General features: G+C 42.3%; 1 protein-coding gene across 1 annotated transcript; it reads right to left on the bottom strand.

Moving 5' to 3' along the window:
• Window positions 1-13,699: 13,699 nt before the first annotated feature.
• Window positions 13,700-14,823, bottom strand: LOC125518648 (senescence-specific cysteine protease SAG39-like). Its single transcript, XM_048683470.1, has 2 exons — window positions 14,388-14,823; window positions 13,700-14,289 (listed from the first exon to the last, which is right to left on the bottom strand). The coding sequence occupies exons 1-2, from the start codon at window positions 14,821-14,823 to the stop codon at window positions 13,700-13,702; spliced, it is 1,026 nt and encodes a 341-aa protein (XP_048539427.1).
• Between the last annotated feature and the right edge of the window lie 9,997 nt (window positions 14,824-24,820).

The following is a 24,820-nucleotide window of genomic DNA, read 5'->3' as shown; positions in this document are numbered from 1 at the left end:
ACCCCGATGACAAGCCGAGCAATTAGTTCATACTTTTTAACGCGCTTCAGCTTTTTCAACCCTCACGTAATACATGAGCGTGAGCCATGGTCATAGCACTATAGGTGGAATAGAATATGATGGTGGAGGTTGTGTGGAGAAGACAAAAAGGGAGAAAGTCTCACATCGACGCGGCTAATCAACGGGCTATGGAGATGCCCATCAATTGGTGTCAATGTGAGGAGTAGGGATTGCCATGCAACGGATGCACTGGAGCTATAAGTGTATGAAAGCTCAAACTGAAACTAAGTGGGTGTGCAACCAACTTGCTTGCTCATGAAGACCTCGGGCATTTGAGGAAGCCCATCATCGGAATATACAAGCCAAGTTCTATAATGAAAATTCCCACTAGCATATGAAAGTGATAACTCTAGAGACTCTATATATGAAGAACATGGTGCTACTTTGAAGAACAAGTGTGGTAAAAGGATAGTAACATTGCCCCTTTTTTGCGGGCTTCTTTGGCCCCCTTTTTTTATTTAGGCTTCTTTGGCCTCTCTTTTTTTGGTGGGCAATGCTCTAATAATGATGATCATCACACTTTTATTTACTTACAACTCAATATTACAAATCGATACCAGAACAAAGATATGACTCTATATGAATGCCTCCGGCGGTGTACCGGAATGTGCAATGATCTAGTGTAGCAATGACATCAAAAAAGGGACAAGCCATGAAAACATCATGCTAGCTATCTTACGATCATGCAAAGCAATATGACAATGAATGCTCAAGTCATGTATATGATGATGATGGAAGTTGCATGGCAATATATCTCAGAATGGCTATGGAAATGCCATGATAGGTAGGTATGGTGGCTATTTTGAGGAAGGTATATGGTGGGCTTATGGTACCGGCGAAAGTTGCGCGATACTAGAGAGGCTAGCAATGATGGAGGGGTGAGAGTGCGTATAATCCATGGACTCAACATTAGTCATAAAGAAATCCCATACTTATTGCAAAAGTTTATTAGCCCTCGAAGCAAAGTACTACTATGCATGCCCTAGGAGGATAGATTGGTAGGAAAAGACCATCGCTCGTCCCCGACCGCCACTCATAAGGAAGACAATCAATAAATACCTCATGCTCCGACTTCGTTACACAACGGTTCACCATACATGCATGCTACGAGAATCACAAACCTCAACACAAGTATTTCTCCTAATCCACAACTACCCACTAGCATGACTCTAATATCACCATCTTTATATCGCAAAACAATTGCAAGGAATCAAACATATCATATTCTGTGATCTACAAGTTTTATGTAGGATTTTATGACTAACCATGTGAATGACCAGTTCCTGTCATCTCTCTAAATAGATATAAGTGAAGCAAGAGAGTTTAATTCTTTCTAAAAAAGATATGCCCACGCTCTAACAAATATAAGTGAAGCAAAAGAGCATTCTACAAATGGCGGTTTTCTATGTAAAGAGAAACAGGCAATCCAAACTTCAAATGATATAAGTGAAGCACATGAAGCATTCTATAAAGCCATACTCAAAAGATATAAGTGAAGTGCATAGAGCATTCTATAAATAAACCAAGGACTATCTCATACCAGCATGGTGCATAAAAGAGAAGTGGAAACTAAATGCAAAAGATGCTCCAAGATTGCACATATCGCATGAACGAAAAGAATCCGAAAACATACCGATACTTGTTGAAGAAAGAGGGGATGCCTTCCGGGGCATCCCCAAGCTTAGACGCTTGAGTCTCCTTGAATATTTACTTGGGGTGCCTCGGGCATCCCCAATATTGAGCTCTTTCCTCTCTTCCTTCTTCTCACATCGAGACCTTCTCAATCATCGAACACTTCATCCACACAAAACTTCAACATAAAACTCGGTAAGATCCGTTAGTATAATAAAGCAAATCACTACTCTAAGTACTGTTGCAAACCAATTAATATTTTGTTTTTTCATTATATCTACTGTAGTATAACTTTTCCATGGCTTAATCCACTGATATAATTCGATAGTTTCATCAAAACAAGCAAACTATGCATCAAAAACAGAATATGTCTAAAACAGAACAGTCTGTGATAATGTGAACATTCACCATACTTCTGATACTTGAAAAATTCTGCCAAAATTAGTAAAAATAAACAATTTGTATAGAAATACAGTGCAAAAATAATCAGAACCGTTTGACGTTCCAGTAAAAAATGTAAAATCGTGCACTACAGCCAAAGTTTCTGTCCTGCACCATACAAACCAACAAGCAAAGTAAACATCATAAAGGCAAACCTTGGAACATTATTTTTATAATACAATGGAATTGTACAAGGGGATAATTATTTTTGTTGAAAAGTTTCTGTAATCAAGATTCACAAAGTTTCCTTGAGCATGAACAAAGTTCAAGGCTAGCTCCCACTTCAACAATGCTTGTCTCTCTCACTTTCACTTTCCTTTTTGAAAAAGTTTTGGGTTCCCCTCTTTATTTTTCTTGTTTTCAAACTATATGAAAGCATTAAACAGAAATAAATGACTCTCTAAAACTTCCGGGTTGTCTCCCTCGCAGCGCTTTCTTTAAAGCCATTAAGCTAGGCATATAGTGCTCAAGTAATGGATCCACCCGGATCCCAAGGTATATCAAAGCCAATTTTAATTAACAATGATTTTTAATTTAGTGGTGAGCAAAAAGTAACATATATCATGTAATGACAAAGTATAACTCTCTTCCTATGCATCGGCATGTCATAAAAGAACAATTCATGCACACACAGTAAAGGCCAACGCATACTATAAACAGTTTCTTGCAATTTTACCATGTTGGAAACATAGAGAGGTGGAGATATAGTTCCTCTCTCATAATAATTGCAAGTAGAAGCAGCAAGCACATGCATATTATATTCATCAAAATCATCATGTGTAACGGTAAAAGGCAACCCATCAATATAATCCTTAATAAGTGCAAACTTCTCTGATATAGTGTAGTTGGGAGAATTCAAAAAGATAATAGGACTATCATGCGTGGGTGCAATAGAAACAATTTCATGTTTAATATAAGGAACTATAGCAAGTTCATCTCCATAAAAATAATTCATATTGGCATCTTGGCCACAAGCATAGCAAGCATCATCAAAAAGGGATATTTCAAGAGAATCAAAGGGATCATAGCGATTATCATAGCAATCATCCTTAAGCACGAAGGGAATTTAAACAATGTATGAGTTGAAGAGTTACTGTCATTAGAAGGTGGGCACGGGTAGCTAATCCACTCTTCCTCGTTTTGTTCTTCGCTCTCCTCATCATCTTTTTCATCCAATGAGCTCACAATGTCATCAGTTTCTTCTTCCATAGATTCCTGCAAAATATTAGTCTTGTCTTGGACAGCGGAGACTTTCTCAATAAACGCATCAATATTTGAATTATATTCATAATTCTCATAGCAATATTTCAATATAGCAAAATTTTCAGGCCTATAAATATCATCATCAAAAGCTTCATACTTTTCAAACAAAGATTCAATTTCATAAGCACCCTTAAAAGCAACAAATTCTTCAATTTGTTCAACATCATAGTAATCATATATACCATTAGCATAAGAAGCCAAGGTTTTATCATCATTAAATTTGCATGAAAATGGAAGGTGTGGACCCTTCATCCTAGAGCAACAAGTATAATCATATCTCAAGCATAGTTGCCTAGCATACCACTTCAACATATAAATTTGATCCCATAATAGTTTCCCTTTTTGAGTTAAGCAATAATCCCTAAAGTATTCACGTTGATCCAACGTGTCTCCCATTACCAGATTGAATGGGGTTTTCTCTGGATTATCAAAGTAGTACATAATATCTGTCACATAACGAGCATCGAGGGTTTTAGGAGGTTCCTCATCTCCATGAGCAGCAAGTACACCTAATTTTTTTGGTATTTCGTGTTCCATATCCATAACTAAAGATAAAGAACAACTAAGAACAGCAAATAAAAATTACTTAGTGATAAAGCAAACAAGCACACACGAGAATATTCACCCCACGCTATTGCTCCCCGGCAACGGCGCCAGAAAAAGGTCTTGATAACCCACAAGTATAGGGGATCAATTGTAGCCTCTTTCGATAAGTAAGAGTGTCGAACCCAATGAGGAGCTAAAGGTAGAACAAATATTCCCTCAAGTTCTATCGACCACCGATACAACTCTACGCACGCTTGACGTTCGCTTTACCTAGAACAATTATGAAACTAGAAGTACTTTGTAGGTGTTGTTGGATAGGTTTGAAAGTTAATAAAGAGCGCATAAATAAAAAGTAGGGGCTGTTTAGATAAAGACACAACTAAATTAGTTTTAATAAAGAGCTCTTTGTTACGAGAAAGTTATTTGTCCCTAGGCAATCGATAACTAGACCGGTAATCATTATTGCAATTTTATTCGAGGGAGAGGCATAACCTAACATACTTTCTCTACTTGGATCATATGCACTTATGATTGGAACTCTAGCAAGTATCCGCAACTACTAAAGATCATTAAGGTAAAACCCAACATAGCATTAAAGTATCAAGTCCTCTTTATCCCATACGCAAACAACCTACTTACTCGGGTATGTGCTTCTGTCACTCACGCCACCCACCATAAGCAAATCACGAACATATTGCAAACCCTACAGCGGGAATCCCTCACGCTTGCACGACACGGAGAGCACCATAGGACAACACCAATAATAAAACATGCAACTCAAACCAATCACGATCATCAAATAACCCATAGGACAAAACGGATCTACTCAAACATCATAGGATAGCCATACATCATTGGGAAATAATATATAGCATTGAGCACCATGTTCAAGTAGAGATTACAGCGGGTAAGAGAGAGGTTACACCGCTGCATATACGGGGGAAGAGTTGGTGATGATGGCGGTGAAGTTGTTGATGAAGATTGCGGTGATGATGATGGCCCTCGGTAGCACTCCGGCGCCACCGGAAGCGAGGAGGAGAGAGCCCCCCTCATTCTTCTTCTTCCTTGACCTTCTCCCTAGATGGGAGAAGGGTTTCCCCTCTGGTCCTTGGTCCCCATGGAGTGGGAGGGGCGAGAGCCCCTCCGAGATTGGATCTGTCTCTCTGTCTCTCTCTGTTTCTGCGTTCTGTCTGGCTGCCCTTTCACCGTTTCGTATATATATGGAGATCCGTCACTCCGATTGGACTAAAATCTTCACCGTGATTTTTTTCCTAAAAAATAGCTTTCTTGCGGCCGAAGAAGGGCATCAACCGCCTTATGGGGAGCCCACGAGGGTCAGGGGCACGCCCCCTGCCTCGTGCCTCCCTCGGGCACCGTCTTGCGTGGATTTTTCTTCTGGAATTCTCTAAATATTCCAAAAATATTCTCTGTCCGTTTTTATCCCGTTTGGATTCCGTTTTATATGGGGTTTCTGCGAAACATAAAACATGCAACAAACAGGAACTGGCACTGGGCACTGGATCAATATGTTAGTCCCAAAAATAGTATAAAAAGTTGCTAAAAGTATATGAAAGTTGAATAATATTGGCATGGAACAACCAAAAATTATAGATACGACGGAGACTTATCAATAAGCTAACACACTTTCTCTTCTTGGATCATATGCACTTATGATTGGAACTCTAGCAAGCATCCGCAACTACTAAAGATCATTAAGGTAAAACCCAACCATAGCATTAAAGTATTAATTCCTCTTTATTCCCATACGCAAACAACCTACTTACTCGGGTCTGTGCTTCTGTCACTCACGCCAGCCACCATAAGAAAATCATGAACATATTGCAAACCCTACAGCAGGGATCCCTCACGCTTGCGCGACACGGAGAGCACCATAGGACAGCACCAATAATAAAACATGCAACTGAAACCAATCACGATCATCAATTAACCCATAGGACAAAACGGATCAACTCAAACATCATAGGATAGCCATACATCATTGGGAAATAATATATAGCATTGAGCACCAGGGTTAAGTAGAGATTACAGCGGGTAAAAGAGGGGTTACACCGCTGCATAGAGGAGGAGAGAGTTGGTGATGAAGGCGGTGAAGTTTTTGGTGTAGATCGTTGTCGCGATGATGGCCCCGGCGGCGTTCCGGCGCCACCGGGATAGAGGGGGAGAGAGCCCCCCTTCTTCTTCTTCTTCTTCCTTGACCTTCTCCCTAGATGGGAGAAGGGTTTCCCCTCTGGTCCTTGGTCTCCATGGCATGGGAGGGGCGAGATCCCCTTCGAGATTGGATCTGTCTCTCTGTCTCTCTTTGTTTCTGCGCTCCCTGATTCTGCCCTTTCACTGTTTCTTATATTCCCAGAGATCCATAACTCTGATTGGATTGAAATTTGAACATGTTTTTTATCCGGATATTAGCTTTCTTGCGGCGAAAGAAGGGCACCAACTTCCTTACAGGGTGTCCACGAGGGTAAGGGGCGCGCCCCCTGCCTCGTTGCCCCCTCAGGCATCGTCTCGCGTTGATTACACTTCCCAAAATTCACATATATTCCAAAAAAAATCTTCGTTAGTTTTTATTCCGTTTGGACTCCATTTGATATGGATTTTCATTGAAACAAAAAACATGCAACAAACAGGAACTGGCACTAGGCACTGGATCAATATGTTAGTCCCATAAATAGTATAAAAAGTTGCCAAAAGTATATGAAAGTTGTATAATATTGGCATGGAGCAATCAAAAATTATAGATATGATAGAGACGTATCACTTAAGAAACGAAGAATGAATGCAAGGTGCGCATTCAGAAGATAGAAAGGAGATGGGCACGGGAATGGAGGGATTACATATATGTAACTCCTAAATACATGAAGAAATTCGCGTTGCACCCTCCTTGCCCAAGACCTCCGTTCGCACCAGTTCAGATTGTTAATCCCACTAGACTCAAGCGCGGTGAGGACTATTCTGATGAATGGGCCAAGCGGCAAGCCAAGTTGGCCGAAGTGGCCAAGGAAGCCGTGAGGAAATTCAACAAAGACTCTGCTGTTGCTGCTGCTGCTGCTGAGGCCTCTGCTAGCAAGCCTAAGAAGGCTATGCCCAAGAAACGTGCACACAAGCCCAGTGCCTCTGCTTCAATGCCCTCACAACCAAGCTCCTCAGCAATGCCCTCATGGCCCATCTCTTCAAAGCCCTCACGGCAAATTCCTCAAGCAGCTCCAGTCCCTTCTGCTGCAAAAGCTTCAGCTGCTCCTACAAAGTCCTCAGCCCCTATGCACCTCGCCTCGTGCCAAAGGACCACTGGCATCTCAATTGCTTCAGGAGCATCTGCAAGTTCCTCAGCTCCTCTTCAGTCCTCAAATGGCCCTACTTTGCTGAAGACAAAGGCCACTGCTAGACGAGGCACAAGGCCAAGTCCTCACAAGAAGCAGGTCGCCTTCCATGTACCGTCTAGTGAAGACGAGGCTGATGATGAAGAATTAGAAGAAATCATCAGAGACAGACAACAACGGGCCGCTGGAGCCAAAGGCACCAACGTGCCTCTTCTGTTGGATCCCAAGTTGATCCTAGACTTCATTGACCTCTGGCACAAGGACCCAAACACTCCTATGCCTGACTTCAATCTCACACCTGGCCAAAGTCATATGCTGACCGCCTTCATAGGCGAAGAAAAATGGAAGTTTGAGAAGGCCAGGCAACTGAAGAAAGCTCAGTACAAGAAGGAGCGTTTTATGAAGAAGCATGTAGTCACAATGACAACTGATGAACTTTTGGCCATGCAAGCTAAGATCAAAACACTCAGTGATGAATTTGACGAATATCGTGCAGATTGGCTAGGAGCCAAAGTCAGATTCGTCAAGATGGCGAAGGGATTCACCTCCAATGTTGCAGCCTCAACGCAACGTGAAATTCCACAGGCTGAAGCATCTGCTCAGCCTAATGAAGAGCATGTCGGCACCGCTAATGAAAATTAGGCTGCTAAAGAAACTAAAAGCACTAGGGCTGATGAATACATTCCAGCCGCTGAAGAAACTGCCAGCGCAACCTCTAGTGTTGCGCCTGAAGAACAAGCCAGGCCTGTTGAAGCATTTGCTACAGCGCCTGAAGAGATTGACCAAGCCAGGACAAGTGCATCAGTTGTGCCTGAAGAAACTGAACCAATTTCCTCTGCTCCTCCTGCACCAACAACAAGCATCAACCTTCCTTCTGCATCAGAAGTGAAGAAAATCAAGGCTACAGAGCGAGCAACTGTGAAGAAAAGGAAAGCATCTGCTTCCTCAGAGTCTTCCACTCCAAAGAATGCGAAGACTTTGACAAGCTCCTATGAAAATCCCATAGATGTTGTTCCTCTGTCAAGCATGCCATCAAAGGAGATTGTTCCTTTTGGTGAGGAATATGTGGTTCCCAATGAATCAGATGAAGAAGATCCTTCTGCTGCTTTGTCAGAGCAGTTGGATGAAGAAATTAAAGTTGATGACATCCCTTCAACCCCACTAGTATCCTCGCCCATGCCTCAGTTCACTGCTAAAGAGGCTGGCGTTGAAGAAATATATGAGGAAGATGAAGACGTGGACATTGGGTGCACCACTCCAATTCTGAATGATGACTACTGGGAAGGTCATCACCCCAATTCACTACTGTTCACACCTCTGCAACAGATTCCTCAGTCCCCTGTCTAGACCGAAGAAATTCACACGGGATCTGAAGACACCAGGCATCTCTCCTCACTATACCTGAAGAAATTCCAGCCACTAGCGCTGATGAAAATGTTGCTGTTGAGATGGAGACCAAGGCTACTAAAGAAATTCCCACTAAAATTCCTTAGCCTGTGGCTTAAGATACTGTGATGGCAACTACTGCAAATCTTCAGCCCAAGCCTCAGAATCCTCACTCCAAGAAGCAGAAGTTCAAAGCTGATGACTTCTTTGGTGAGCACATATTCTTCACGGATTATAATCCATATGACTCTGCAAGACTCAGACGCAAGCGCTTCTGGACAGGAAGCCAAATGAATTTATATTCTTCACTACTATTCGATAAGGACAAGATCTTTGACCATGAGCAAATTCCTCATGTGGACATGGAGTCGCTGCCCTGCTTCACCCCAATCCTAAGTGTTCTTCATGATGCTGGGCTGCTCAACCTCTGCACCGACATCTGCGACTGGAATGAAGAACTCATTCTTTAGTTCTATGCCACATTGCACATCACTGGCAATGTTGAAGACGTCAATTCATGGGTATTGGACTGATGACTGAAAATACTCACTACAAAGCACCGGCCTCTGAATTGCTTCACGACGTCCCAGTCAGTCAACGCACTGAAGGTGCAAGGTGCGTCTATGATGAACCTGAACTTTCAAATCATCTGATGGAAGTATTGATGAAGCCATTGAAGCTAGGCCAAGCTCTAAGGACCCAATTCCTCGTCAAGGAACTGCTTTATGTGCCAAGGACAATATACAAGATAATGACCAAAACCCTAAGTCCAATTAAGGGCCACAACTCTGATGATAAAGAATTTGTTGGCATCATGAAGAATCTGCTTTTCAACATCATCCATGGTATTCCTATCAACTACCATGATTTCTTCATGAGGACTTTGGACAATGTCGCTCTTTCACCGTTTGAATTGAAGCCTTACGCTCCCTAGATCATGAGATTCATCAGATCAAGGTCTTCAATAAACTACAAGGCTGATTTGCAAAACCATGTCAGCTACTTGCCCCCAATTTAAGCCCTCAAACGGACTATTTCCTCAGTTGATGGGAAGGGCAAGGCTGCTGTCATCGATGAAGGCACTCGTCCATTGGATGGACAGTTCCGCAAAGCTGCATCCTACTCCACCAATGATGACTCTGCCACGCATGACACTACCGCGAATGCTTCAAAGAAAATCCCTCAAGACACTGCTCCCAGGGTGATGACTGATCGTGAGCTTCTCCTTAGTCTTCATCAGAAGGTTGATCGCAACCACAAGTGGGTCAAGCGTCAGTTTGGTGCTATTCTTCAGAACATGACAATCACTCAAAACACTGTGAAGAAGAATCACTATTATCTGCATGAAGTCTTTGACCGCACCTGGGCTATTCTGTCTAACCTCTATAGTGCTGAAGATCTCAAGAAGTTGGAATTTCAACAGGACTTTGACTGGGCACAACCACCTTCGAAGAAATTCAAGAAGGTCAAAGTTCCTCAGCTTGTGGCCAGTTCATATTCTTCATCGCGCGAGACTGATGAGCATGAATACTTGAACGACACTGTGGCAGGACCTAGTCCAACGGATTACCCCAACAACGCTGGCGCTCCTCCATCGACTTCATAATGATATTCTTTAGGGGTGTTAGTCCTTATTTTTCATCCCTTTTGGTCATTCGATGACAATGGGGGATAAATTTGAGATAGTCTTCAAGCGGGTCTTGTTATATGGGCATTTTTTGCTAAGTTACAACTCTCGTTCTTCTGAAGTATTTGTTGGATCGAGTTGTAAACTTAAGTCCGATGGTGGTCTGATACTTTTGCTATGTTCTTCTGCATGCTATTTCCTCATATAAGTTAATGCACGCATGTTGACTTACTTCAGCCATCATATTTCATCATGCATTTCAAATTCTTCATATCATATGTTAAATGCGTGTATGAATTACAAGATATAGGGGGAGATCTCCATGAGTCTATTCTACAATGTGCATTTGCTCTTCGAGGCAAATTCCTCACATATGCACATCTTCAGGGGGAGTTCTTCTATATCTTGCAATCAAATTCCTCAATATCAGTATTTACACTTCATATGTTTATCCCTGTTGAAAACTTAACCTATATTTTCATCAATCGCCAAAAAGGGGGAGATTTTAAGGGCATCTAGTGCCCCTTAATGATTTTGGTGTATTGAAGACTTATAGGTTAAGGGACTAATGCGTTTGTGAGCGTACACATGTCTATAAGTCTATGACGAGTTTGGTATTTACAGATAAAGTCGCCCCTTAAAAATGAATGTCTTCAACTGAAGACTTTGAAAGTGAAGAAATTGGTGTGTTCCTGAAGACTTGATATTCATGCGAGGAATATGAAGCTTGAAGACTTCTGTTTTCGTAGTTTTGTTTTTATCTTTCTTGAGTCATAGGAAACACCGTACTATTAAAGAGGGTCGAGGTAAAACTAAGGAAAAGTTTCCAAGTGATGCTCATCTCAAAATCCTAGACCTACCAATCCTTTCGAGTGAAGCCATTGGAAATCTCATACAGTTCAGTCAATTTCTTCAGTGACAGAGACGAAGATCTTCAAGTCTCTGAGGAATTTGTTCTGACTGAGGAGTTAGGAATTCGCCAGTGCGAATTGCCTACAAGTGAGGAACATGATAGCCCCGAGGAATTTGATAGTCAAATTTCCGACCATTGCTGTGCTACGCGCCAGCTGTCCCAAAATATCTACCCACCTAACAGTCATATCATTGAAGGGTATTTATGTCTTATCATGTCGGGCTGCTCCCTAGGCTATAATAGCCGCCCCCTACAACCACTAGCTGGTTGGCTGCCTCCGCAAGAAACTGACACTTGTCATTGAGAGCATCCCATCCTATGAGAACTTTGAGCGAAAATCATCAAGTGAGGAAAAAAACAAACCCAAACACCTACCAACCCAAAGTGATTGAGCATCACTAAAGATATTGTTCTTGTGTGGAACTAACGCTTGTTACCTTTGAGGATTGTGCATCCTCGAGACGGTTAGGCGTCATGGTCTAGAGCATCCAAGAGGAAATTGTGGATCGCAAGTGACCGAGTCTGTGAAGGTTTGGAAGTCGCCTGAAGACTTACCACAAGTGATTGGGCGAGGTTTGTGTGACCTTATCTCAAGGAGAATACGGTGAGGACTGTATGTCCGGGACTGTGTGTCCTCAGGTTTAAATACCTAGTCGCTCCAACCAGACATATGACTGTCACAACAGTTGGAACTGGTCTACCAAATCATCGTCTTCACCGAGCTACTGGTTCTAATTCCTCAATTCTTTCATTTCCTCATTCAGATACTGTTGTACTTGATCGTTACTGTTTGAAGACTTTGACTGAAGACTTTCTCAATTTCCTCAGTTCAATTTCTTTAGTCAGTTTGTCTTCAGCCTGCTTATCCTGTGTTTATGCTACTTGTACTCTGTGCTTGTCTTCATTTCATCATGATGACTATACTACTACTCTGTTATGCTTGCATCTGAGTACTTATTCCGCTGCTAAGTAGTTCGTTGCTTAGGAATTTCCTCACCCTAAAATTCCTTAGTGATGAATTTGTAAAAATTGCCTATTCACCCCCCTCTAGTCGATATAACGCACTTTCAGTAGGAGCAACACCAGTATTGCTGGCCTTGTAGGCCACGCCATGCAATCCCACACATTCGATCATCTATAAATGGAAGTCGCCGCCTCTTACCCTTACACTACCCATCGGAGCACCTAAAAACATGATCTAGATCGCTGCCTCCATCAACCTCAAATCCTTGATCCGCCGCTACCGCCGTCGGAGCCACGACCTATTGTTTCCCACTGATTACTTCCTTTACTAATCCAGAAATGGGGCGGGAAAGATTCTCTCCTATTTTCCCAGAGGTGACCCTGAGTTATCGAACCCATGGGAGGAAGACCCCCTTTAAGCTAGGGTCTCGAGCAAGCTTTTGTAACGAACAATGCCAGCTTTTGACCAGATCAAACTAAACAAACTGAACGGGAACTCTTATAATAAAAATAGGTATGGGTATGAGGTCTTAATGCTTACAACCATGCATTTATGTTTGGACCAAATATGATATTAATTTGCGCGCTGGAAGTCACCCATCGAGATGTGACAGTTATGAAACAAAGTGGGGATGTGTCCAAATTACGTCTTGACCAGCACATGTCCTGCATCAAGAGTCGGTTGTCCAACCGAAGGCCCTATCCGTCTCATGGGGTTGCCTCGATAATTAAGATTGTAATAATTAGACAAGAGCTTTCTGCGTTTAATGACTACACCTCTTGAATCCTTAGATATAGGATCCATGTTACCATGTTAAACCCTTCTGTCATTGGTGTTCAGAACAACACTTCACGGCCCCCCTGTCCTTAGCCTCTCCATGGCTCACTCTCCATGATCCTAGGTATCTGCAAGGATGAAGAACATAGACGAGACAAGAGACATCTCCGGAACAATTTTGTTGCACACATATGGGACATTAATTCAAAGCACTTCCATTGATCCCCACAACATATACAGAGGGTTGCAAGGCTCTTGCCTCAATCCATACCTTACCGACTACTCACACATGGAGATCAGACACGAATAACACGTCATAGAACACATCATGAAGGTAGATTGATTGGTAATATGTCTTACAATGGATGTCGTGTGTGACATGCATAATACCATGGAGAAGACGAACATGCTGAATTCCTTGTTTGCCACACGGAGAACTTGTAGGACAGTAAACTATGAGAAGCATACACACATGGATCACTTGCCACAACACATATTTTAATAGGCTCATCCCCAAGAGGACTATGAAATCAAATGTAGCAGCATAAAACCAAATACAACACGAAAAAAATAAATCATGACCATCATGTACATATTCAACATATTTACACAATATCCATGATGTATAAATTGCCAATACATAACTACGTATATTTTCACACAAATTGAAGACATATAAGAGAATCCCTAGAGACAAGGTGCATATGTTTATTTAATCTTCGTGTATGTACGTGGATGTGTGGCATTTGATGCTCTTACTGCGCAGTAGGGTAGGAAGGCTCCATGGCAAGACCACACATGCCTCTCTTGTCAGAAATGTCCTTCTCCATTCTTAAATACCCATTCTCTCCCCATGTTGTTCCCCATGAATTCTTCAACAACCAATATTTTGTGCCATCACTCGTCTTTCCGTAGCCAATAGCTGCAATGCCATGGTCTAGGTTAGTGCCGCAAGAACCAGTCATCACTCCACCTTTGTAAAATTGGAACGTCATGTCACCACCATCCACGGCTACCGAAATAGGTTGGTTCGCGATAGCCGCCATGAGGGCACCTTCATTGTTGGCCGGCACATCCTCGTAGCTCTTGATGGTGGCGGCATCTTTGGATCCACTCTTGCACTTTCCATCTTCTGCCGTATATGGGTAGCTAGACTCACCAGTAAGGCCACCGTTTGAAATGATGAACTTGAACGCATCGTCCATGAGCCCGCCCTCACAGCCCTGGTCCACACCGTGGACGTCACAATCTACCAACTCTTGTTCCGATAAAGAGATAAGCTTGCCAGTTTTTAGCTTGACGATGCCCTCGGTTGCAGCAACAGCAGAAAATGCCCAACAACAACCTGCAAATGATTGTATTGTGGGACATACATGATCACATAAAATTTTAACAAAAAATATCGAGATATATATGACAGACATCATTATACTATGTACTTACCACATTGACCCTGATCCTTGATGGGAGTGACCGCACCCTTCGTCCTCCAATCTACTGTTGCCGGAAGTGCATCCAAGCTCACGTTCTTGTACCTGAATCCCGTGGGAGCCCTCTCCAAGCTGGCTTTGTATCCTTTGTTAGCCTTTGTCATCTTAAACTCCTCGTTGGTGAGGTCAGCAAATTGATTGACGCCCAAAAAGAACTTGTGGTTCTCGGCGTTGAAGGACTCAATGAACTCGACATTGGCCTTGAACACCTTAAACTTCTGAGCCTTCTCAGTGGCATCCTTATACACACGGCCGTACTGGGCCATCCAACTCTCATGCCTTGCTACGCTAGACAAGTCATCACTGAGCTCGCGAGCTGCTAGAACTGAACTATAGAGGCAGAGGCAACCGAGGATGGCAAGGAGCAAAACCTTTAGTGGGATGGCCATGTTGACCAAATGATGTGTGTATTGCTAGCAACTAACTGTAGTATGCAGTATGTGTGTGGTTTTCTTTGGTTTAACAAATGGAACTAGGTGGCATATATAGTTACCTTTACGTAATTAAGTATTGGGGATAGTGAGATACGGTGCTTGCACGAAGTAGTGAGTAGAAAGAGGCTTCTGCGTAGCGGTAAAGTACTTCTGGTATAAAATTCTTGTTGCTTGTACGTGCGCTTGCTGCACATGTGAGAATGACCTGCCAACGTTTGATTATTTATCTGCTTTATTTAACTATAAGTTGAGTAGCTAATTTAGAGACAGCCATTACTTCTGGTCCATATTGTTAGGCTATTTTTCTGCACCAGGTTTTCTTTGGGCATAACTAGTTAATTAATTAGCCTTTAACAATTATTACAACTTCTTCTCTCTAGTCAGGAAAATTCTTCTTACAACTTCTTAGCTCTGACTGCCCCAACGACTTGTTTCCTCTTTCTTTTTCATTGTGGGAAGACAACAATTACGACCTGTAGAGTTTCCTACTGGAATGAAGTAGAAAAAATAGCATCCACTTATTTTCCTGCGTAATTAAGTCGATAAGCTAACTGGTTAATTAGCCTTCAACTGTTACAACTTCGCTCTGGTTAGCGAAAATGTTATCAACCAATCTGTAGTTGGACGATTAGAGGGACTGTGGTATCCGCAGCCTATCAGGGTTCAAATCTTAATGCTCGCATTTATCAAAATGATATGCCGGCTTAGTCTTTCGAAGGTGCTCATAGGGATATGATGTGCGTGTGTGCGTTCATAGAGGTGAGTATATGCGCATGTATATGAGCGCTTGCGTCCGTACTATGTTCAAAAAAGAAACAGTTGCTATTGCTTCCGAATTCGCTCTTAGTCTCTGAGAAGGTACAATTTATTTACTACGTTAATATGAAAGACAAAAATCTTGAATTCATCTAAGAGGACAATTTTTTTACGGCCTCTCATGTTTTAACTTGTAACTTATCCATTGCGAAAATTCTCAAGGGGCACTCACCTGTCAAGTTCTGCCGCCCGCTTGATTTGCCTCGCGATTCGAGTAGTAGTTGGATCCTGCACAAGGGCACAAATAAGCTTTAAGCTTTAACAATGAAACTTACAGTTTTTGCATCTAAAACTGCCAAGTTTCAACCAATTTTAGAGATATAATTTTAAGCAATTTTTTTGCGGTCTTAGATACAAAATAATTGGTTTTTATCGCTCGCTCGTACTAAGTTTCAACATGGAAACTTAACACATTTTTTAAAAGTTGTTCAAATATATTCAAAATGGATCTTACCTGAAAGCGCTGGTCACGAGAAACATGAATATGAAAAACATGACTTAATTTAAACTTTTTTATTTAAAAGATATAGAACCTTAAAAATCGGAAGCCAAAATAAAAAGCCGGCACCAAGGCCTGATTGCCCCCGCACTTGGGTGCCTTAAATCCTTGTCCATATCCTTACTTTTAGATGCATGCTTGAGCGACAGTGTTAGGGAGCGGCTGCGTAGGTGTTGAGATGAGTAGATGTCGTCCTTGAGTGTAGCTAGTTGCGTGTGGCGACGAGCCGGAAGCTGCATGGAGGGTCATGGCGCCGGCACCCCAAGCCCCGAATCCTAGCTTTGTAGCACATCGACGTAACTGAGGAGCGAAGAGCAGCAAGGCGCCTCATCAAAATATCCCATTTAGACGTACTCCCTCTGTTCGGAGTTACTTGTCTCGGATATTGATGTATCTAGAACTAAAATACGTCTAGATACATCCATTTCTGCGACAAGTAATTCCGAATAGAGGGAGTAGAAACATGCTAGAGTTATATCTTGCCTATTGTGAGATGTAGCTCTGGCGCGCCTCTAGCGTCCGCACGTATGGGCTGGCTCATTAGCATATTTTTTCGCTTGCTCGGTTACTCCTTTCGTTCGCTCACTCGCTCGTCCGATTTTATCGGTTTTTTCTCTGTTTTTTTGTTTCTTTCTCTATTTTCAATGGTTTTATTTTGGTTTTCATAGTGTTTCACAGTTTCACATTGGTTTCTTTTTTTGTTTTTCTTATTACTATTTTATTTTATTTTATTTTTTCTCGGTTTTCATCTAGTTTATAGTTTTCATTGTGTTCCACTATTCTGTATTGGTTTCTTTATTGTTTTTTCCGGTTTTCTATTCCGTTTTCATGTTTCTTTTATATTTATTTTTCTTTCATTTCTTCTTTGGTTTTCATCAGTTTTTTTCCATTTCCTCTTTTCCAACATATGTCTATATTTTTTTCATACACATTTCACATTTTTCGTATACAACAGAAACATTTTTATACACTTTTTTATTTTTTCCAATAGATGATTAATACTATTGTAATTATATATTTTTTATGTCTAAGATTTTCATACATATTGGATATTTTCGATAAAACATGAACTTTTTTATATACATATTTTATATTTTCAAATACATCATTTTTTCAAATATATGTTTTGAGGTCTACTTTACTTTTCATACACATTATATACAGTTTCTGTATACAACTGAACATTTTCTATGCGCGTTAAATATTTTTTAAATACATGATTTACATTTTAAAAAATATAAGTTTTGAGTTCTACATTTTTCATTCACACAGTAAAAAAATTATACACCAGAAATATTTTTCTGCAGGTTAATTGTTTTTCATATACATGATTAACATTTTTTGCACACATATGTTTTTGAACTTTTGTTTGGACATGTTTAAACATTTTTCAAATACAACTCAAAACAATTGTTAATGATATCAATTTGTTAACACCACATTTACATTTTTCCAATATATGTTTTGATGTCTACTTTTCTTCATACTCATTGTACTTTTTTATACACTAGAAACAATTTTCTATACATGTTTAATCTTTTTCTAATAGATGACCAATGTTTTTTCGAATATTTTTTTATTTTTGAGTATGCATTAAGCATTTCTCAAATTTGAGTTTTTAAGTAAATATAATTTTATAAAATAATAACAAAAGAAAAAAAACTCACACGCTCCGGAACTTACGGCTGCTGCTCGTGAGTGGTGGACCTCCTGGGCCATGTAGGAGGCAGTGCATGCGAGGGCTTCTTCCAAGTTGTGGGCGGCACATAACAGCACCCTTGGAAACACATAGACCCCCTCTAACATTGTGTTGAGTAAATAGACAGCCCATGAAGCTTCAAGTGTTCCTAGTTTTGGGAAGGTTCTAGAAGATTCGGCTGGATCTTTATTTTCCTTTTCTTTTCTCTTTTCTTTACTTTGTTTCTTTTTTGGTTATCTTTTTGTCATTTTCATTTATTAAAATTCATGCACATTTGTAAATATGTGAGCCTGTTTTTCAATTTCATGAACATTTTAAAATTTTCTATTTCAGAAAACTTGAATATTTTTCAAATGCATAAAATTTCTAAATTCATGATTGTTTTTAATTCGTTATTTGTTTTTTACAATTCGTGACCATCTTTTCATATCCGTGAACATTCTTTAAATACACCATCATTTTTAAGTTCAAACATTCTTTCCAAGTGGAGAATATTTTTTTCAAAACCCGTGAACTTACTTTAAATTTCAAACCATTTTTAAAATGCATGTACATTTTTCGAAATCCTCAAACATTTTTTATGTCATCATTTTCATAAACTAAAAATGTCCAGTGTTTGTTGCTGAGTTAGCAACATATGAGCAGGAAAAAAATGTGAAGCACAAAAACGAGCCAAGCGAACGAAAGAAAAAAAAATGAAAGGACCAAGCGGCGGCTTTGTGGGCTGGCCATTACTCAAACAACACTATAACGGCTTTGTGGGCTGGCTATTATTACTCAAACAACACTATGACGGGGATATGCATGGATTGGAGGCGTTTCCTATTTGGCAAAATGGTTCATCTTCGTTTTCTCTAAAAAAAGGTTGCTGTGCTTGGGATCGAACTCACAGTCGAATCATTCGAAAAGATGCGCGACAACCACCAGGCCACTAACCATCTTCGTGTATGTTCGTTCGTTTTCCTCTTTTATTGCGTTGTCAGTTCGTTTCGTTCTTTTTTCCTTTTTTTCTACTTTGTTTCGTTTTTTCTTTTATTTTTTTTCTTAAATGCGCGGGTTTTTAGTTCGTGAACTTTTTTCGAAACTGATGAACTTTCTTAAAATTTGATGAACTTTTTTCAAATACGATGAACTTTTTTTCAAATTTGATGAACTTTTTTCAAAATGGATGAACTTTTTCAAATTGATGAACTTTTTTCAAAATCGATGAACTTTTTCAAATTGAATGAATTTTTTTTCAAATTAATGAACTTTTTTCGAAATCGATGAACTTTTTTTCAAAATAGGTGAACATTTTTCAAATCCGATGATTTTATTTTCAAAACCAGTGAACTTTTTTCAAATCCGATAAACTCTTTTTCATTTTGATGAACTTTTTTCAACAATTGATGAACTTTTGTGAAATTCATAAACTTTTCCAAAATTGAACGAACTGTTTTTCATTAGAAAAATAGACATTTTCCCAGTTATTTTTCAAATAACTAAAAATCTCAGTGGTATAGTATATGGTTGAGTAATAAATAGTGCGTCGCATTAGTTCTAAAACAACTCGCGTTGCTTTTGTTCACTAGCGTTATGTAGTTGTATTGGTAAATGGAAGAAATTTAGGCAAGTGTGGCGTGAGATCGAATCCCCGTTCTGTCATTATTTGCGTGCCTTTTTCCGCGACGTGAACGACTCTGTTCCTGGGCCGAGTGTAGAATTGGCCCACAGAGGGCGCGCTGTAGGCGCCAGTTGCACCTTCGGGTGCCTACAGCGCCGAGTAGGAGCTCCCTGGATTGGACGCTCTACTCTCTTTACCGGGTTGACATGCCATGTATCCTAATGCGCATTGGAATTACATGAGCTCGGAGGCCTCACGAGCCTAGTCGGGCCGAAAGGAGAAGCCCAAAATGTGAGGCAACTCATCCACCCTTAATCATAAGCCCTTTATGATGTTTAGGTCATCGTAACACTTCATGTAGTTTTCTCTTTAAAAAAATCAGCGTGTATAGCGCATCATACTATGTCTTGGTGGGAAAAATCCTTATGCATGATGTGAATTGGTTTGTTTACCTGGTCCTCATTTCTAGAATAAAAAGGCTTTCAAGTAAACCCATACCAACAATACAATGATGGAAATATAGGGCGGTAAGCCTTTTAGTAAGAGGATTTGCAAGAATATTTTTCAAACTTTTATGTTTAACACTGTTTGTTTGATTAAGCATTATATTTTTCACAATAAAAAAATTGCGCCAGTGATACTGGTTGTACCTGTTAACTTGCTTTTGCTCGAACAGACAACTATGGGTTCATTATCACATTATAATACAAGTGGTTTATAAATGTTTTCTACCACTCGAAACCCCATAATAGACATACAACAACACTATAGCGACTTGACATGACACACACTTAGCTTGCATCACCAATGATGCTATGATTGTATGTTTGCATCTTTTCCAAGATATAGCTCTTTGAGTGAGGGTAAAATTATGAATTAATTCATAATTTTACTACTCCTCATGAAATATATTTCCGACTAACTCACAATCTCGAGGTTACTAGGCCCCTTATTACTGAGCATGTAATCTTTATTGCCTTTCATATGTCAGAAGACTTATAACGTCTTTTCGTCTGTTTAATTACACATTAAACAAACATTTACCAAGTATATCGGTCATAGATCAAGTTGTACACACCCTAGAGAGTACATGATGCCCTTGACAACCAAAAGGATAATAAACTAGCATTATATGATCAATTTCAAAGTGCTCCTTGTACACTGTCTCGTGAGGATTTCGTAGCAATACTCATGATTTGGGGTTTTTGAGAAGGCAAGACATACCTGGATAATCTAGGACGTGATTTCACATAGTGGACGTTTTACGTAGGTTAGAGCCCACCTATTCTAGAAACATCACCCTACTCCTTCTAGATGGGTTTTCTCTTATGTGAGAATGATGGTTATAATGAATGTATGTGCCTGGTTCACTAATAGAATCAGGCCATGGACGCAGTTTTGATACATGGACCGGTGACGGTTTCCCACTCTGCCTCAAAGGTTGCATCGCTAATACTCGGTCTAGCGGTGACAATTGTGGAAACCGCCTCCAATATCATGGACAACGTAGACGGTTTTGTACATACAACCACTTCCAATGCCCTACGTGCACTACAAAAAAAAGACACATCCGTGACATTTTGGGCCGAACGAATTTTTTTTCTGTCATACATATGACACTTCTATGACGATAATTGTGACAAAACCCGGTATCATCATAGATGTGGTGGGCTCCTACATCTATGACAAAAAATCATGACAGAAAATGGGTTTTTCGTCCTGGGCGGGCCGGAGACGTAGCTGCATGACATTCTTTGGGCCGTCCATGATGGAAAAAACCGTGGTTGAAGCGAGGGGGAGGAAAATTTCGGGGAGTTCCCGGTTACGGTGGGAGGTCGGGGGCCGAGCGATGCGCGTTTCTCTCGTACACATACGTGCGTGTGTGCGAGGCGTTGGCTCTAACTGAACCCGAGCGAGGCGTTGGGCTCTAACTAAACCCGAGCAATTGCACTGCAGGCTACGCGTTACTGAACCCAAGCGGTCGATCGATGGCTGTTAACTGAACCCGATCAAGCGATTCCTTCGCTACTGCTGCTAACTGAAGCCGATCGATGCTGCCTCTGGGATGAACAGTGAGCGTTGCGGGGGGGGGGGGGGGGGGGGGGGGGGGGGGGGGTTGGATGAACAGTGAGCGGTGGCGTTGCCTCTGGATGAACAGGACCCCGTGGTGTGGTGGAGGGCTGGATGAACAGTAGACGGTGGAGGGGTGCCCGTGGAGGGGTGGTTGAGCAGGACCCCGTGGTGTGGAGGGCTGGATGAACAGTAGACGGTGGAGGGGTGCCCGTGGAGGGGTGGTTGAACAGTAGTCGGTGGAGTAGCGCGCGGTGGAGGCTGGATGAACAGGAGCCCGTGGAGGCTAGAGGAGGTCGACGGTGGAGATGAACAGTATCCCGTGGAGTCCCGTTTTGCGGTACGCCACACCCCTCCCGATGAACAGGACCCCCGTTTCGACCGTAGCGCTCCAACACAAGTCCGTTTCGTCCGTTTTGCGGTACACCACACCCCTCCCAATCAATAGGACCCCCGTTTCGACCGTAGGAGGTCTGTTTCCTCCGTTTTGCGGTACGCCAAACCCCTCCCGATCAACATGACCCCGTTTCGAACGTAGGAGGTCCGTTTCCTCCGTTGTGCAGTACGCCAGGCCTCGTTTCCATCGCCTGTTCCGTCCAAGCCCTCCCGATGAAGACGACCACGCATTCCGTTCTGACCCAGCCGATTGGCTCCCACGCGTTTCGTTGCCTCCCGATGAACACGACGCATTCCGTTGCCTCCCGATGAACACGACGCATTCTGTTGCCTCCCCATGAACACGACGCATTCCGTTGCCTCCCCATGAACACGACGACGACGTTGTTTCTCCGTTCCGACCCAGCCATGTACACGAGCCCTGGCCGTACGTATGCGCAAGTAGGCGTTCGAGACCCCGCCCGTATGTACACATACGTGGCCGTATTTTCTTTCTTGCACCCTGGCCGATGTACGTACGTGTACATGCTACGTGCGCGCCTCTACTACGACACGTGCGCGCCTCTACATCCACCAGTATATATGTACACACACGTTCGCGACCAGAATAACAACGCTACGTACGCTTCGACCAGGTGGGTCCCGACTGTCAGGCACTTCCTTGCGTGCGAAGATGTAGCTGGTGAGTCCCAGCAGTCAGGGGGGCGAATCGTTTTTTTTGCCCGGACGCACTTCCTTGCGTGCGAAGATGTAGCTGGTGGGTCCCAGCAGTCAGGGGAAACATTTTTTTCACGAAATATGGTGGCCCGTCCGATGGGTCCCCGCTGTCAGGTGGAGGAATCATTATTTTGCGCGTAATAAGGAGGCACTTGCTTGCTGCAGCCGTGGACCCAGTTGTCAGCCTCTCCACGTACAGTCCATGTCCGATGGAAGTCGTTCCTTGACCACGTTGACCACACTGCGCCGAGAGCACCACGGCGGTGGACGATGGCGAGGACTAGGAAGGGGACAACTCAGAGCTGGGGAAGACGCAACAGTGGATGCCCACGCGAAGAGGAGTACGAGGGTTCACTGGTTCGGCTGCGGTGTGAGGCTGCTGTCGCCGCAGAATAACAGGGGGTCTGGGTGAGTAGAGGGATGGCCTGGCCAGCGGTGGGAGTAGTAGAGGGTGGTGAGGCCTCCGCGGCATCACAGCCGGCCACGGGAGGCAGGAGCACGTGGCACGACCGGCGCTGGTTTGGGCGGCTGGAGCAAGAAGACTAGAGGTTGAAGAAGCACTACGGCCGTTGGATGAACATCGTATGGTAACAGGAGCTAGAATCATTCATATTGACTAAGTTGACAAATCCCTCCGTCCCCGTCAACTTGGTAGGCCCACAAGTCAGCCTCCCACTATGCTGGGTTCCAGCTGGCAGGGGGAATATTCATTTTTTGTGCGTAATAAGGAGGCACTTCCTTGCGTGAGAAGATAGCTGGTGGGTCCGACATGTCAGCGGGGGGCACATTATTTTCGTGAAATACAGAGGCCCTTCCGGTGGGTCCCAGATGTCAGGTGGAGGAATCATTATTTTGCGCGTAATAAGGAGGTATTTCCTTGTGTGCGGTCGTGGAACCAGCTGTCAGCCTCTCCACGCACAGTCTACTTCCGATGGTGTCGTTCGTTGACCACGTTGACCATGCCGCGCCGAGCGCATCCAAGGTGGTGGACGACGACGAGGCCTCGGACAGCAACGAGCCGGAGATGGGAAGATGCGGGAGTAGAGTCGCAGACGGAGAGGTGTACGAGGGTTAACTGGTTCTAGTGCGGTGTGGTTCGGCAGTCGATGGAGAAGAACAGGAGGTGTGGAGGGGTGGAGGGATGGCCTGGCCAATAGTGGAGTAGTGCTTCATAGCGAAGCGTGCTAAGCAGAGCTGCTAGCAGCAGGAGGCGGGAGGTGGTCCCGGCGGCGCTGGAGGAAGAAGACGAGAGATTGAAGATGGATGCCGGTCGTTGGATGTAAATCCAACGGCTAACATGTCAGAATCATTTGTTGACTAAATCGACAACGACTTGCGTTGGCTTCGACCTATTGGCCCACATTTCAGCCTCCAAAATTGTGGCACGTATTCAACCTATTTTTTCAGAATTTACAGTTTTTTTTGCGCGGTAGAATTTACAGTCAATTTGATCTTTTTTTTGAATTACAGCCATTAGCCGGGCTGGGTGAACAAATAATATAGCTTCCATGCGGTCCATTTATTTTATTTCCTAAAAAATTATAGACCATTTGCACTTTCTCAAAATACATGATTTTGCTGGGCTGATTCTAATTATAATGTTGGGTTGGGCCAGCAATGTTATCAAAAAATAAAAAGGGGCTGAGCATTTTGTTATAAATATATTTAAATAATAAGTGATATTATTACATTCGTCCTTAAATCTTACCAAGCTTTTGTACACAATCACTAGGATTTTCGTGCCAAAACAATTCAGGATTTTATTTGTTAAGAAATTATTTTTATAAGTTAATAAGATGTGGGATATTGTTTCTTACATATGTAAGTATCTGTTAAATATATGATGACAATAAAAATAATATATAATAACATATAAAATAATTTTTTTTTTAGAAAAACAGGGAGCATTTCCCCGGTTCCATTGCTGAGAACGAAACCACAACATATTCTGATACAGCAGCTCAAAGAGCAGTTCGAAAGCAAAGGTAGAAAAGCTACAAACTAAGGGGGTGGATGAACATGTTCTCTGAATAACACAAATCACCCGAGCGGTGCCAAAGGCAGAGCGGACAGAGCACTCAAATGACACAAGGAGGGTCCAGCGAAGCCTTCATGGTCTTTAGCCAAGGGGCCGTGTCAGCCTGCGGCGACC

Source organism: Triticum urartu, chromosome 7, assembly GCF_003073215.2.
Source record: "Triticum urartu cultivar G1812 chromosome 7, Tu2.1, whole genome shotgun sequence".
Taxonomy (NCBI): Eukaryota; Viridiplantae; Streptophyta; class Magnoliopsida; order Poales; family Poaceae; genus Triticum; species Triticum urartu.
The sequence above is the reverse complement of the archived record's forward strand: the minus strand, read 5'-3'. Positions and strand labels throughout refer to the sequence as shown.